Raw genomic sequence first — 16,268 nt, 5'->3', positions numbered from 1 at the left:
CAGATGTGAGGGGAGTATAAAGAAGCAGAAAAGAGGGTTATGTGACAGAAAATGCAGTCAAATTTAATCAAACGTGCATGTTAATGTCACTGTATGCCGCAGTCCCTCAAGGAAAACGAAGAGAAGAAGTAAAAATGAACAGATAAAGATGGAGACGGCAGCTTTACTGCACTTCTGTGTGAATTCAGTAGGTGTCAACCTTGAGTTGGAAGTGAGCCGACGGAGGTAAGAAGACAGGCAGCTGTAATAAACCAGGAGAGGAGACGAGACAAGTGGGCAGAGATCAAACAAAGTCAAACAAAGAGCGAAAGAAAGGGGCAGATATTTTGTTTGGGCACAGAGCTGACTGTGACTCAGACTCTGTTAGTACACCTAAATTAAGATGTGCCAGCTACTCTGATAGACTGTAATAAATTCTTTCTTTAGAGGTTAAATGAGTCACCAGCTTCATTAGTGCAGCTAGCACTGGGAAATTGAACACCCCACATAACTTTAGAATTCTTGGTGGACTCAGTTAATGTGGCCAACAGCACCAAACATAGTGGCTTTATAAAGGCGATTGCTTGGTGACATTTTTTTGCTTGTAGACATTTTAACTTTAAGGGAATGGTGTGCAAATTAAGTTCTTCTACCTTTGCTTCTTATTCTTCCTCTTTACATAGTTGTTACGTAGTGATTCTGTTTCTGGACCAGTCCTGACTTTGGAAAGGAGATATTTGTTCAAACAGCAGAGAGATGGGCAACAGAAAATGAGTTTTTCTCTGATGTGCTGCGGCTGTGAGATTTGCAGGGACTATTTTTGAGGACATCATTAATATTTCATGTTTCTGTAATGTAAACACCAATATACGCATCAGCCCAAAAATCCTTATTGGTAATTAGAACTGATTAACTGCTCTCAATGGCAATACTAACATAGGAATGTTTATCAAGTATGTTTACCATATTGATCATCTTAGTGAGCATGTCATTATTGGCGTGCTGGTGGGGTTAACGAAAGGTCAGGGATCTCCAAAGACATATGTGTCATGGCAATGATCCATCTCATCTTTATTGAGATATTTTAGTCTCTGCATCAAAACATTGGACAAACCGGCCAATTTTGCCACCCAGAGCCAAGTCCCTAACTTGACTAAAAAGTAAAGCTTGCAGTTCAACGCAACTTTTGATTATTTTATGTAATAAACAGTTCATTAGATTACAATGTAATTTATTAACTATTTCAGATTTAAAATTCAGTAATATTTGTTAAGATATGAAGCTTTTTGTAAAATTAAAAAGTAAATAATTCACATTATGATACTTAAATACATCTGAAAACTTTTCACAGACCCAATGATAGAGGACCGAGAGTCACTGTTTAATCAAACATTAACTAGATGGACATAGGTGTTTTTTGACCAAACAGTTTTGAGGACTCTCTGAGAGGAACTTCCCATTAGGATGCTCGCACGAGAACTACACTCAAAGGCTTTTTATGTCTCCATGTCAGCAATAACTAAGGCTAGAGGCATCACGTTTTTGGGTTGTCGATCCATCCGTCTGTTGGTATGTGCATCTGGTACATTCTTGTGGACACGATATCTCAAGAACACCTTGAGTGAATTTCTTCAGATTTAGCACAAATGTCCACTTGGACTCAAGAATGAACTGATTTGATTTTGGTGTTCGAAGGTCATGCTCACAATGACATTGCATCTGTCTCATTCTTGTGAAAGTGATATCTCAAGGACATCTTGAGCGAATTTCTTAAAATTTGACACAAATGTCCTTGAACTCAGCAATGAACTAATTACAATCTGGTGGTAGAATGTCAGTGTCATAAGTCAGGAACAGAGGGGGACATTTGGTCAGACACTGAACTGGTGACACTAATCTTAAAAATGTGCTGACTATAGAAATCCTCCTTGTGGGAAGCATTCATGTTTTTTTCACAGACATGGATGTAAACTGTAAGTGCAACTTCAGTGATGCCCAGAGGCATACAACCACTTGGCATTATATCTAATTTTTTGTTTGCATTCACACTGCAAATGGAAATGCTGAAGTGACGCAAGGCGGTTGGCAGTTGATATAGTACCGCCACTTTCACTTTGATGAGTGGCCAAAATCGAGCTGGACTGTTCCAGCGGTCAGAAAATGCCTCATGTTGTAAAGCTGTCTTGTTGTGCTCCCACCACATTGACATTTGTCCCCTGTGTGTTTCCATCCTGCCTGTAGGTCATTGAATGGCTGTGTGACAACGTGAATGCCTTTGAATCCTTTGATCAGATCCAGGAGTTCATTCTCGGTCAGTTGAAGCATCGGGACACAAGTCACCTGAGTACCTCTTCTTCCTTTTCGAGTCATGCTGCTCACTTGCCTTTTATGTCTCCTTCTGCCTGCGGTTACTAGACTGCGTACATCTTATCTACACAAAACTGAATTCTTTCATCAACACTCATCAACTCTGTTTGGCTCTTTAATCTCTTCTCTCGCAGCAAACTTTTGCCAGACGTTCAACACGGGTCTGGAGAGTCTGAATTAAAGACCTTAGAGACTTGCACAGAGCAGCTTTTAAAAAATGTGTTTGAGTCCTAGTAGACACACAGCAACACATTTGAATGTCCCATGATGTCCTTCTGAACTAAATAGAACAGTACATGATATTAATTTTATATTTACGAAAACAGTCATCACCCAGAGAATAGATGATCACATTAGATGTTGGAGCACCTTGCCGCATACATTTGCATATTATTGACGCTGCTGTAACTACTTTAACTTGCTCTAAGATTCAGAGTTCATATTAATACTGCGCAGTACATGAAGACAAACATGTTTACCTAATAAATAAAACATTAGGAGCATCACTAATATATCATAGTGATTGTGGAGGAACTGGGTGGGACAGGTCAACTGATGGAGGAGCCTGGGGTTCTAACATCACTTTAAATTAATCATATACTAAGTTATTATTTTTGCTCTTTTGTCTGTTTACCTCTTTGAATACCCAACATAGTCTTAGTATTCATTTATCATAAAATAACATGTTTTTTTGTAGCTTCACAACAGTGGTCAGTCTGGTCAGCGATCCACTATCAGCGATGCAAACTGAAAGCATCCGTACACTTATCGTCATCTGGAGGATTGGATATTCCCCTGGCACAAATTATTGTAGTACATCACAAAATATGCTATTGCAATAATCAATATATTGCAAAATGTTTAAAATTGCAACAATATTGTTTTGTGAATTCAGTATCGTAATAATATCATCTTTAAGTGATTTCCACCCCTTGCAGACAATGACAACCGTCAAACAAAAATACAATAATGATATTGTAATATGGTCTTAAATTGATCACCCCTGAGTTGAATCGAAATGGTATCACAGCAGACTTTGTGATATCAGCAAATATTGCATTGTTGCCCAAATGGGTAGCTGTTGGAGTATCCGCATGTCCAAGTTTCCCTGGGCAAGAACCCAGAATTGTGTGTGAAGTGTCCAGAGTCTCTCCTAAAAGCAAGGGAGAGATATGTGTGCCAATCACAGGTGCTGCTGCAGCAACCAGAGCTGAGCAGCGTATTTATAACGCTCCCACATTAGGATCACCACACCCAGGCGAGTGTTACTGCCCTTTAGTTTAGCACAGAGACACAAGCCATGAAAGGCAGTAATCCACCCAGATAATCTTCTAAAGGACAACAACATCAATATCACTTCAGTACCAAGGAGAGTATACACCACAGATCTGAATGCATCAATAAACAAGATTAAAGCCACTAACGAAAAAAAAATGCCATCCTCACTGTCAACAATTTGATTGCAGCGTGAATAACATCAGCAGAATTGTTGGCTTATCCCTTATGCTAAAATTAGGAGAGCGGTTTTGCAACAAATCCACCACACTAAACTATAGTGTCTTTGTTAGTGTCGTTCTCAAAAACAGAGAAACGCACACACAAAAAATATTTTTTTTTCCTTCCTAGCTCTGTATATTTTTCAAAGATGCCTGGTTCAACTCCAAGATAATGACACATAGAAAAATAGAAAGATGCACACACATTCTCTTAACTGTAGCACAGTAAAAAGAAATCCTGCTGGTGGCGATATACAGGGTTCTGCAACTTATATAACCTACACTTTAATGACAGACTCAAGTCAAAATTAAGCATTTTGAAAACAAAGGTAAGAGAGACAAACTGCAAGAACACCACAGTACCACTAGAAGAGAGGTACAGGGAAACAGCAAGTACATAGCCCTCATAATCTTAAAAGGGACTTAATATGCTTTTACTTATTTTAAGTCAAATATATATAATATTAGAACGATGGATGTTCACATTAAACACGGCTTACGTTTTACATAATGAGGTAAACATATGTAAAAATCATCCTCGTCAGCTGGACCCTCAGGCTGCAGAACGTGCTGAATACCCTGTTTCTGATTATTTTTTTCCACATGGTCATCTGCTCCAGGCACGCGACCTCAGGTGTTAACATTATATAGCAGACACTGCCACATATAGCTACAATTTACATTATGAGCCATATAGCTGCTTAACATGTCCGGTTGTGTTTAGAAACTTTTATTGGTCAATTTTAATGAGGTGAAGTGCTACACACACTCATATCCAGGCTGCAAGAGTACTGCTATATATAGCTGCATGCTAACATCTGCAAAACACATAATCCTGGTTGCCAATTGTGATGCCCAGCTTGTTCAAGTGTGTTACAAAAGAAGGGAGGAACACACAATAACCATTTAAATTAACAATATATTTATTAAAGGTAACATAACCAAAAAGGCAAACTAAGATGTAGGTCTGTAGTCAGTGGTGAGGTGTGGGTGCTAACTCAAAGCATAAGGAACAAAAGGCTAACCAAATAAACCAAACAAAAGAGGCCTGAGAGGCACCAGCATTCTAGAAAGGAGAAAGAGGGCCATCTTGGAAATGGTCAAGCTTTAATAGACTTGTGGCAGGTGAGGTGAATCCCAACAACGAGGTGGGAGGAGCCGAGCAGGGAGCGCACAGGCAGGAACTGACAAGTGTCCAAGGGGCATCACACCACTGTTGTCAATTTCTTCCTGATTTCCTCATGATCATAATCCTGCTGGAACATGTCCAGTTGTGTTTAGAAGGTGTTAGTAGTGATTTTTTATGGTAGAAAGTGCTGCTATTCTCCATTACATTCCCTTTCTGCAATGACAGTGCAGAGATGCAAAAGACCTAGAAACAATGACCAGTGAGGGCAGACTGCAGATAGTACAAGGAAAAGAAAGAATTTTTTGAACATTTAAGTATGTAAATATGTTCTGATGGAGACCCATCTTGAATATGAGCATTTTAGGCCGTCTTTAAATCTGATATCATGCAGTGGGTTTCCCCCATAAAACCAGCTACTGGGTCTGCCGCCCGCATACTTTGGTTCCAGTTCCTATTTTGTCTGGTTGTTATTTTAAGATGAGCTCTGCATCACTGTGATATATAAAATAAAAGTCTGACTATACTCTATCTCTCCCTCTCTGTCACACACACAAACAGCCTCTTTATACAGAATAAGCTATGAGAAGTCTCTCAGCCTGGATAAAGTCCTGCCTTACTCCTCTGTACTTGATAAGAAGGTACCACACACACACACACACACACACACACACTTTTACATACAATTCAGCATGCATAAAGGCATAGAAAATAAACTGGCAACCATATATGTGGATATGAATGCGGAATGAGGACACACTTGCAGCTCTGTTTCTTACTTTGTGCCTTAAGTAGCACACACACACACACACACACACAAACACACACACACTACTCTATCTTTGTGTGCTCTAGGAGATTTCTGCGCGTCTCTTGGAGGTCCCTGGTGTGTTGTGTACCACCGAGTTGCAGATTGAATCTGTGTTCAAAGGCAAGGTAACATAAACTTCAATTTGTTCAACACATTTATTACATTAAAACTGCTTTTAAGTATTATTTAACAATGTGTATGATTATTTATCATCATAATAGTTACCACTCTGTTCCTGCTCTAGTTAAAAAACCAGGTAATAAAACCTGTTCTGACTCTTAGCTTGCTGAATAAGTGGAAACAATGTGTGTTTGTTTCATAACATGTTTATGTGTGATGCAATGTTGGGACATTACTGCAGACGGCTTCATTCAGGAAACATTTATATGTAAAATAGTGTGATTTTATAGATACTCTTGTGTGCAATTCAGACGCGATTATCCTCAATTGGTTTGCAGCAGTGTCCTTGTTGTGTCACTGTGGTGTTGTTTGTTTGTGTGTGTGTGTGTGTGTGTGTGTGTGTGTGTGTGTGTGTGTGCAGGGTAGAACTCTCCAGGGTTTTTGGACAGAGCTGCAGTACAACACAGAGAGGACAAAATGTTTGGACGCTGGTCCTAACCCCAGATACAGAACCTCACACATACAAGCCGACTGGGAGAAGCTGGTGAGTGTGTGTTTGTGTGTGTGTGCTGTAACAAAGACTTCTCATGCATTTTAATTAACAAAAGTCAAATTTGCATACTGCAAGTTAAGTTGATTGATGGTAATTGTTTGAACAAGCTGGTTGTTGTGATCAGAGAGCCTGTGTGTGTCTTTGTATGTCAGCATACCTGTGGGTCTCTGGTAAACAATGAGAGCATATTTTCAGCTCTCCCATGATGCCTTTGCTTGTTTCAGAGGTCTGAGAGGAGACCATCCAACAACATGACTCACATCGAGGAGAACACAAAGAAGTAGGTCTGCCTCCCACTGGAGCTTTGTTAATAAAAGTGCATCACCACAGACAAACACACACTTCTAAAACTGGAGAGAGGCAACGCATGAATGCACCTCTGCACTGTGTTTAACTGTTCCGCTGTTTGCTCCACTGTTTTCTCAAAATTGGGTTGGGAAAAGTACTTAATTTGTGCACTTAAAAACCAGCAGTAGCTACAAAACTGCTACTCAAGTTCACCTATCCTTGCAAGAAACATTGATTTTCCCAAAACAGTGGGAGTCTTACAAAAGCTGAGTGTGAAAAATACATTGAGCTGTATCCATCCTAAGGATATACTTAGTGTTATTCTATGTTCCTTATTGTCAGTTAACTCCCTAAAAAGACTGAAACCAACAAAGTTTTGCTCCACTAATGTTGGGTGAATTGATTATTTTCACAGCATCTGTTCCCTTCTGTTGATACATGAATGTATCAAACCTTGTTTGATATTTTGCAAAATATGATGTCACTTTCACTATGATGTTATTGTCATAGACTGTACAAGTAATGGACGCAGTTATGGTGACATCGTCCACTGGTTTGTGACTGCCGTTTTGAAGCTGTGAATTTGGCACTTTTGCTGTTGCCGTTTTGTTTTTTTGGAGCCAGACCTGACCATAGACAGCCTGCCACTCAAGCAGCCCCGCCTTTATATATATGTAACTTTAAGCTTTAATAGAATTTAAACAGGTAAATTATATATAAATCACCACCCGCACAGTTGTCATGAATGTTAGAATTAGACATAGAGAGTAAAACTGTTTTTGTACCAGGCTGCAAACATGTTTATTTCTGCTCTTAAATTGGGCATTTTAACATTGGAGTTTATTGGGATTGGCTCAGTCCTGGAGCCAGCCTCAAGCGGCCATTTATCGAGCTGCAGTTTTAAACACTTCTGTGTTGGCTTCATTTTTTAGCCCTGGAGGTTGCAGCTTGGTTGCAGTACATGCACATTCGACAGCTGGTGCTGCTCACCCCAAAAAACTTTCCTTAAAAGCATTTACAGTTATCAAGTGTAAGTTTATATAAATAAAGATAAAATATTCATTTTGATGATTTGATTCAGGATCCCACTTGTATGTGGGTAGGCAATGTAAGCTCAATACAATGTTACAGAAATGTCTCTGACCAACGATCTGTTCTTTGAAGGGCAAGCAGCAAATTTACCTCCACAGCCTTGTGCTGCATTCACATGGTGGCGTAACAATCTAAAAAAAATTAGTTTCTGATCACATTTCATAGCTCACCAAATCTGTTTACTTTGTTCTTTGTTATGTTGTTTAAACTCTCTGAACAATAATACAATACATCTGTGTCCATGTTGTTTTGACATTATAAATTAAAGGACACAATGTGGTCAGAGGAACGACCACTCGAAGAGCACATGGATGCATTATTGGCCTTGGCTGGCAGAGTTATTGACAAAGTCCAATCTAATTGGTCTTCACTTATTCATTCAGTGTGGTTGGAAATTTGACAGACTGATCCATTACATACTGGACACTGAAAGGACTCGTTCAAAAATATTTGTTTGTTCATTGTCGCCCAACACTTAACTCAGCCTCTCAATACATTCAGACATCCCGCCCGTCCGCTTGTTCCTACTGAAGATTTACATCCATAACAACGAATTTCAATGTTTAAAAGCCTAAATTCATTCCCAAAACAGCTGTAGTTCTTAGCAAATCTTACTCATACAAGATTTGTTGGGAACTATCTTTAGCAGTGGATGTATACACATTTGGTGCTCTAGAGAGCAGGACTGTGTATATTTATAGCAGGACTGTGTATATTGGATTGACTTAGAATAAACTACTATGTCAGTCCCACATTGTAATGAAGAAACATATCCCCCAGTGCAGCCGTGTGGCTCATTCATGTGTTTTTAATAGTTTTCTTGACAACGATATGTGTTAGAATCAAGTCATTACTGGTTTGGGGCTTTTTATGGGATTTTTTTAAAATGACAAAAACACAGAAAAATAGCAGCCCACCCTTTAACTGTGCTGGAGTGCATTCACACCCAAAAATGTGTTGAAATGATTAAGCTGTTTCTTAGCTCAGATAAGATATTTTAGTGTAATACATCAGTTGAGGAATAAAACATAATTTAACACAATAAAGATGTGAAGAAAGTTTAGAAAGTACTTTTTGGTCTATACTCTAGACACATTTGCAAAACTTCCTTATTTCCCCAAAAAGACTTATCAGATTATTTGATGCACCCTGTCTGGAACGCAAATAAAATTAATTCCTTAATTTCCATGCCCTGTTGGGAGTCTTGATAGATTTGCTTTTACACACTCTTCACAGGGCGGTATGAATATAAATGCACAACAGGACTGAGGATGACAGAAGTTCAGTTTCCATAACCAAAGTCAGTGTAAACCACTATAAAAAAAGCAATGACTGCAGAGAAGAAAAATGTCTGTTCTCCATCTGCTCACTGTGTAAATGTCACAGCTTGGTAACTTGAGCTCTCACTTCTGCTGCAGATGCTTTGCTCTCTTTGAAACCACTTTCACTTTTGGTTTAAACAGAACTTTAGACTTACACGGTACCCAGTGCTTGCTCTTATTATTTGCACAATTGACCTGCATGAACCTTGTTTTTTCAGCCTGTTAGTCTTTGAATATGAAACATCCAGATATAGAAATGAGGTTATTACCTAACAGTTTATAAGGAGACAATAAGAGAATAGGTTAAAACTTTGAAATAATAGACTTCCCAAGTTGATTACTTACATGAAGACAGTTATTTCTTGTGTTATAAGTTTTCTGAAATTGTATGTTTGAATGTGCAAATGAGTTTTTGCCAAATCAAATATGTGCTAATTTGCATATATTTGCAGAGCATAAATCTGAACATTGGATAAAGCCAGATTCCAAATTCTTGTTTCATTTTGTTGACATATTAGAATCAAAGACTTTTACACAGTGGAGTTTTGATATCTCTTTTCATAACTTTACCAACAATAAGATACTGCCAACAGTCATTACAATAACATTGTTTTTAGGAATAAAATGTTAGATATGTGCAAATTTTGGTATTTATGCAGAGCAAAAATCTGAACATTAGATTAAGCCAGATTAAAAATTCTTTTTTCATGTTGCTAAGAGTCAAATGTTTTTACAGAGGGAATTTTCTCTTTTTATCATTTCATGAACCAGAAAACTCTTTCAACATCTAAATTTGATTTCAGATGTGTTTTTGAAATAACACTTAATATAAATCAGCCTATGAATGATATATGAACAACCCCCTCAGCAAAAGCCTTCAGAAGATAGACGGGAATAAAACTGGAGAGTTTGGTGCTTGCATGTGTTACTGAAGTGGAGATTTTAGACTTTTAGTATGAGAAAACACCTTAAACATATGTATAGTAAAATACGACACATTTTTAGAGACACTACAGTTGAATAGGATTACAATTTTGACAAGTAGATATTATCATTAAACCCCCAAGCTGATTTAAGATGATGATTTGAACAAGTTTTCTGAAAATGTTGTTTACAAATGTAAATTAGGCATTGTCTAATAAATATGTGCTTTCTGCATACATTTCCAAAACAGAAATCAGCATACCAGTCTCAACCTCAACACAAATACCAATGCTTGCTCTGTCACCTTTGGCATCAGTCACAGATGCACTCTTTAGTGGTTTGAGACATACTTGCGCATAATATTTTGACATGTAGGGCCACTGACCAAGCGCCAGTATTTGACAGGTTAGAAATGAGAATGCATTTAAATCTGAACTATAAATAAACATGTTTATTTTGGATGTTTTCAGTCCACTAGTCTGTAAGAAGACATGTTATAGAGGCAAATGGAGCCCAACATCTCAAATTTGACCAGCATGATAAAACTGTTTTCAACTGAAGTGTCTCCCCATAAGACCAAGCGCCTTGATGATGGTCATGCACCTGTATGCACCACTGATGTGATACCTGCCTTGAATTGAATATGACCCTCTCCTGTTTGTGCGAGGGATCAAACCGAAAGTCTTTTGGTTCATAATTAGCCTCTCTTCCTTCAGGCCAAACTCCAGCACCTGCTTACAAACTTTGTGCTTTTATAGTTTAGATATATTTTTGCTGCGGACTGCAGCAGTTGAAGCATTATACTGCCTTGGCTTACAGCGCAAAAAGTAAGACTCTTATTATAATGCTAGCTTGAGGGATTGTTCTCACACAAAGCTTTTCTTCTTATTTTGTAGAGTTCTATCAATGGTGGACACCTGGTGTCTTGGTAAGATGGCAAACTCAACACACACAAACATAAATCCATAGATGCAACACACACAGGTAAACAAACAACAAAAAACAGGGAGTGTGAGTGTCATAAATAACAAAACCTTGGCTTATATTGGAGCTCCAAACTGTGTGTGAGTGTGTTTGGGTTTGTGTGTTCTTCTGAGGTCGCATTCTTCATGCCCACTGGAGAATTCAGCTAAACACAACCACCACATTAATTTATCTTGGAGGGAGGTTGAGGGGAAAAAGGGGGTAGGGAGGAAGAAAGGGAGAAGTGGGAGAAAAATCGAGTGAAAGGAAATCTAAAAAGGGCAGAGTTGAAGAATGCTACAATTATATAACAGTGGGGATTTTGTTACTTGCTTCACCTCTCTCCCTTTTTCTCTGTCAGTCTCTCTCATGACTCAAGTGCAGATGTTTTGTGTCAACCTAAACACAGGTCCCTCCCAACCTCAGTTAATTCACATGGATGATCTCATACACCCCTAGCCTCCCCCAGATTCACACACACACACCCTCTGTATTTTTATCATTTTCCCTGCATACACAGATGATAGCACTCCCGTAAGAACCTGCGTCACTAATTTCCAACACTATATCAATCTTCACTGTTTTCAGTTCAATTTTTTAATCATTTGGGTTTTCTCATTTGCTGTTAAAAGGAAGACTTTGCATATTTTCAACCAGCTCTGTATCATAACAATGTGGGTAGTATGTGTAGATAATCTGTGGTAAACCTCTTTATCCAACTGTTTACCAGGTAAACCAGCCACCACAAAGAGAATAAAAGTAGATCTGTTAGAAATTTCGACCAAACTCCAATCAAACTGTAAAACTAGGTGGTCCAGATCAAATACAAACCAAAATTTTGTTACTGTTTTGCTTTTTTCTTGCCCAAAATGTCTTCAGAAACATATTGTAGTGCACTGTTTAGCTGTAATACAAGAATCAGTGAACAGGAAGTGGGTGCCATACTATTTCCTGTATTGTAGACATGGAGGCTAAAGAAATGGTATAACTAAACAGTACTGATAAAATATGAACAAAGATTCTGTTGATGTGTTGCCTATTGTTGTGAACATGTTTGCCAAAAAAATATAACTGTAATTCAAGATTGTTTGTGATCAGCCGACTTGTGTCAAAACGGCCAAACTTGCATGAAGTCATCCTCCAGTTGGAGCCTTTTTTTGTTTCTGTGTGAGGATTCCGTCAGTTTTAGGTTTTCTGCCTCTAAAGCGAATGCAAATGCTCTTTTTCTCAGTTTTCTCTGGTCATGTAGCACCAATTTCAAAAGTATTTATGTCTTTCTACAGCATAGACAGCCTAGTTCTGCAAAAAGATCATTTTTCCAGCGGTGAAATGGCAGAAAGTCCAATAGACAGGCACGCCAGATCAATGACTGGTGTTTGAGCAGCATTTTTAGTCCTATGATTTTCATGAGATACAAGTATTTGTTTATTCTATTTATATTACAAATGAAGCAGGAACAAAGTAGGTCAAAGTCAGTGAAAGCCTGAATACTTAAATTTTGTAAATAAAGTGTGTATAAGTGGGATCACCTGCAAGTCATCCTAAGAAGAACATGAATGTCTGTACCAAATTTCACAGTTTAAAGTCAGTGGGATTTATCCTCTGGGAACCATGAATCTCTGTAATCAGTGAAAACCTTTAGCTGCTGGTGGCTCAGGATGAAAAGTCAGAGGATCACCAAAGTCATTAGGATTCTTCCTCTGTGCACCATGGATATCTGCAGCAAACTTCATAGCAATCCATCTCATGGTTGTTGAGATATTTCAGGACCAAAGTGATGGACTGACTGACTGACAGCCATCCCTAGAGCCATGCCGCGAGCAGGGCTAGAACTGCCCATCACAATGTCCAAAAACCCAAAGTGAAATCTTCAAATGGCTTGTTTTGATCGACCAAGGGTGCAAAGCCAAAAAGATTTCATTGACAAGAATCTTAAATTGAGAAAACACAGCAAATCCTCATATTTGAGGAGCTGAAAACAGCAAATAGTCAGCCTTTTCCTTAATAAAGGACTTAGAAAATTAATCAACAATACTTTTGATGGTGTTTTGTCTAGTAATTCATTATTCATCAACCTTTCAAGTTTGATTAATAAGACCAACTTTGTACTGAGAGGTCACATGGTTAATGCGATGAGTCAGTGTTTTTACTGAACACAGAGATGCAAAAAGCTCTTAACTTGTACCTGCTCGCTCAGAACAAGAACATCAGTCAATTGTCTAAAATATGTTAATTTAAAACTGTTGATAACTTTGAACTTATGCAGCGTGCAGGCATACAGCGAATCTGGCAGTGCAGCCTGTCAGCTAGCTCGACCCTGCAAGTGCTATTAATATCTCTAACATATTACACTGTAACATCAAAAAGCCAGCGTCTAGCATGTGTGTTAAAGTCATCAAAAGATTGTGTGTGTGTGTGTGTGTGTGTGTATGTGTTTGCGTATGCAAGTGTCCAATAATTCATCTAAAGTGACCAAGCTGGAGCGTGGTCCACTTTTGTGTGGCTTACATAAAAAAAACAACTGTGGCACACACACACACACACGCACGCACGCACACACACACACACACACACACACACACACACACACACACACACACACACACACACACACACACACACACACACACACACACACACGCACACACACACACACACACACAGCAGGACACAGCAGGATTGCAGCCATAGCCCCCAAGCTTTGGGATGTATTTTTAAAGCAAAAACCCCAAAAGAATCCATTAATGTGTTAGTTTCAGTCCTCTTTAGTTATTGAAGCCATAAACAAGTCAGAGTTTGGGTTTCTACCATTCCTTCTGTTGGCCTTTTTAATGATGTTACAGCGTGGACACACCTGAGGCCACCTGTAGTGTTCAGCGTGGCGGAGGTGCAGCATCAAAGGGTTCTTCAAACATCTCTTTTATGTGCAAGTTCCAACTATTGCCTGGTCTCTTCTAGATAAGAAGCTGGTGCCACTTTTCCAGGAGGAGGACCATCAACAGAGGGCGCTCATAGGCCTGGTGAGAGCGAGGCTCAGTCCAGTCACACGCACAGACACATACACAGCTAAAAGTAGCTTTTCCATGGCTTTGGCTAGACACTGAAAGGGAAAATCATAATGCATGGAAAAAGTATGCTTTTTTCCTTTTCTAACATAAAAGTGACCTTAACACTGGGGTAGAATGTGAAATTACACCCTCCACCTGCAGCTCTACCTTCTCCGTCCTGAGCCACTCTCATAAAATCACCATGGGCACATGCATATGCTTCATACAGCAACCCATTGTTTCCCATACATGCATAAGGAATACAGACAGCAGCTCTGGTGACGAACATTCGGTCAGGTCTAATCTGTGTAATGGCAGCAACAGAATGTTTGCTGAGTCAGCAGGAATCAGGGCTGTCTGGTACCTGCCTGTAAGGCATTGTTGTCACCCTTCTTAAAGTCCATAATTTAGAATAGGGATCTTTAAGTTTGAAGCAAAAAGCCCCTCGAAACTTTTTGTTCTAACTTGCATGTTTTTGAAAAGTCTCACTTGTGAAATGAAGTCAGCCAAATGAATCATTCAGTAAAAGGACCAGTCATTCAGTCAGTCATGACAAAACATGCAGATATTTCAAAAGCAGAAAGTCCTGTTACTTTCCCAAAAGACTTTAATAACTACCCTGCCACTCAAAATCAAAGAGCCGCAGCAGACTAGAGGAAAATGAAACATACAGTCTGGTTTGTTGCTTTTGAGATACAGCACCCACTTTGACGTCCTTTTTGTTTTAGTTTGAATAATTGGGCACAATGCGCCGTGTGTGTATTCTCTTACTGTAGTAGACGAAGCAAAGTGGAACAAGTGTGTGCATAGTAAAGCATTTCATTGCAAAATCTCTCTTTAGATGCATTGAGCATCCCAGATTGTTGACATACAACAGTTTAACAGCTCCTGGAGGTGGATTCTTCCTCGTGGGTTGATATATAGACCACTAAAGATCCATAGTGAAATGCTGACAGCCGGTCGTTTCCCTCCGTAGTCATCTTTTAAGGTGAAACTCCTGTTACGCTTCAGATGAGTCGACACTTTAAAAAAAGGGCATCTTAAGGTCCCTGTCCTGCGTTTTTTTTTTTTTGAACTGTACGCTGTTTGATGGACAATTTCATATCCTCCAGTTTTCACTGTGCTCAGCATAGTTTTTAAAGAGCAGATAGCTTCAATTTAATGGAGTTCAGGCTTGATGCTAGCAGTCTCTCAGCTATTCTTAGAATGACCCAGTCCTCCTGTCTCTCTTTTTATTCCCTCCATCATTCTTTTACCCCTTCCTTTCCTTTCTCTCCTTTTTTTCCCCTTCTACTGACTCACTTCCTTCCCTCTCTCATTCTTTCTACTCCTTATCCTCTTCTCCTCCCTGAAGGATATCAGGTCATTCTGTCAACTGTTTTTAGACCTTCACTCATCTTCTGTACTTCTCCACCTCTCACATCCACAGGTCTCTCCTCTTCTCTTCCTCTCCATGGTTAAATCAATTTTGGGACACTGTAGTCAAGGGAAAAGTTAAGGCTGAACTCAGTTTGACCCTGCTGAGTGCACAGCAAAGTATTCTTAAAACACACAAACACAAAGTTTAACTCCAAGCCACATGCACACACACGTACACACACATACACATGCATGCTCAGGAAATAATCACTGTGTTTTTTGCATCGCAGACGGTTGACAAGCTTCGAGAGCATCTCAACAGACACCTGCCTCGACTGGGGAAGAAGAAGATTGACTCGCTGGTTGTCAACTACGTAGCCAAACTGGTTGGTACATCATGTTTGTGTGTGTGTGTGTGTGCACAAAGATATAGATTTTGCGGGGGGGAGTGGGGACACATTCCCCTCAATATTTAGAACATGTGAATTTGTCCGTCCCCTAATAAAAACATGGAAGTGGAGGACGACTTTTATTATGCCTCCATGCAGGTAATAGCTGGAGCTGTAAGGCAATATGGTTTCGAGTTGTTTGTCTCATTTTTATGAATGTGATCCTCCAAAAATGCCTTGAGGGAATTTCTTCAAATTTGGCACAAACATTCACCTGGACTCAACAATGAACTGAATCAGTATTGGTGGTCATAGGTCAAAGGTCAAAGTTACTATGAACTTGCATTTGTCTTATTCTCGTGAACAAAGGTCAGTGTCACCATGACCATGCCTCTGGGTTGTCTGTCCATCTGTCAGTCAGTCTGTCATGCC

The 16,268-nt window shown here is 39.2% G+C and overlaps 1 protein-coding gene across 2 annotated transcripts in view; it reads left to right on the top strand.

The window, feature by feature from the left end:
- Window positions 1-16,268, top strand: part of gsap (gamma-secretase activating protein) — a 45,840-nt gene that overhangs the window by 9,507 nt on the left and 20,065 nt on the right. For both annotated transcript variants that reach the window (XR_015775519.1, XM_042511377.2), the window contains exons 18-25: window positions 2,221-2,290; window positions 5,530-5,609; window positions 5,824-5,904; window positions 6,321-6,443; window positions 6,677-6,732; window positions 10,975-11,006; window positions 14,000-14,061; window positions 15,738-15,833. Coding sequence is in view for 1 of the 2 variants with exons in the window: in XM_042511377.2 (XP_042367311.2) it covers window positions 2,221-2,290; window positions 5,530-5,609; window positions 5,824-5,904; window positions 6,321-6,443; window positions 6,677-6,732; window positions 10,975-11,006; window positions 14,000-14,061; window positions 15,738-15,833 (600 nt within the window). In the remaining variant the exon portion in view is untranslated. The remainder of the gene's footprint in view (window positions 1-2,220; window positions 2,291-5,529; window positions 5,610-5,823; window positions 5,905-6,320; window positions 6,444-6,676; window positions 6,733-10,974; window positions 11,007-13,999; window positions 14,062-15,737; window positions 15,834-16,268) is intronic.

This window comes from Plectropomus leopardus, chromosome 22, assembly GCF_026936395.1.
Source record: "Plectropomus leopardus strain MGB_pleo_1.0 chromosome 22, ASM2693639v1, whole genome shotgun sequence".
NCBI classification, from domain to species: domain Eukaryota; kingdom Metazoa; phylum Chordata; class Actinopteri; order Perciformes; family Serranidae; genus Plectropomus; species Plectropomus leopardus.
Note: the sequence above shows the minus strand (reverse complement) of the source record. Positions and strands in the feature narration are given on the sequence as shown.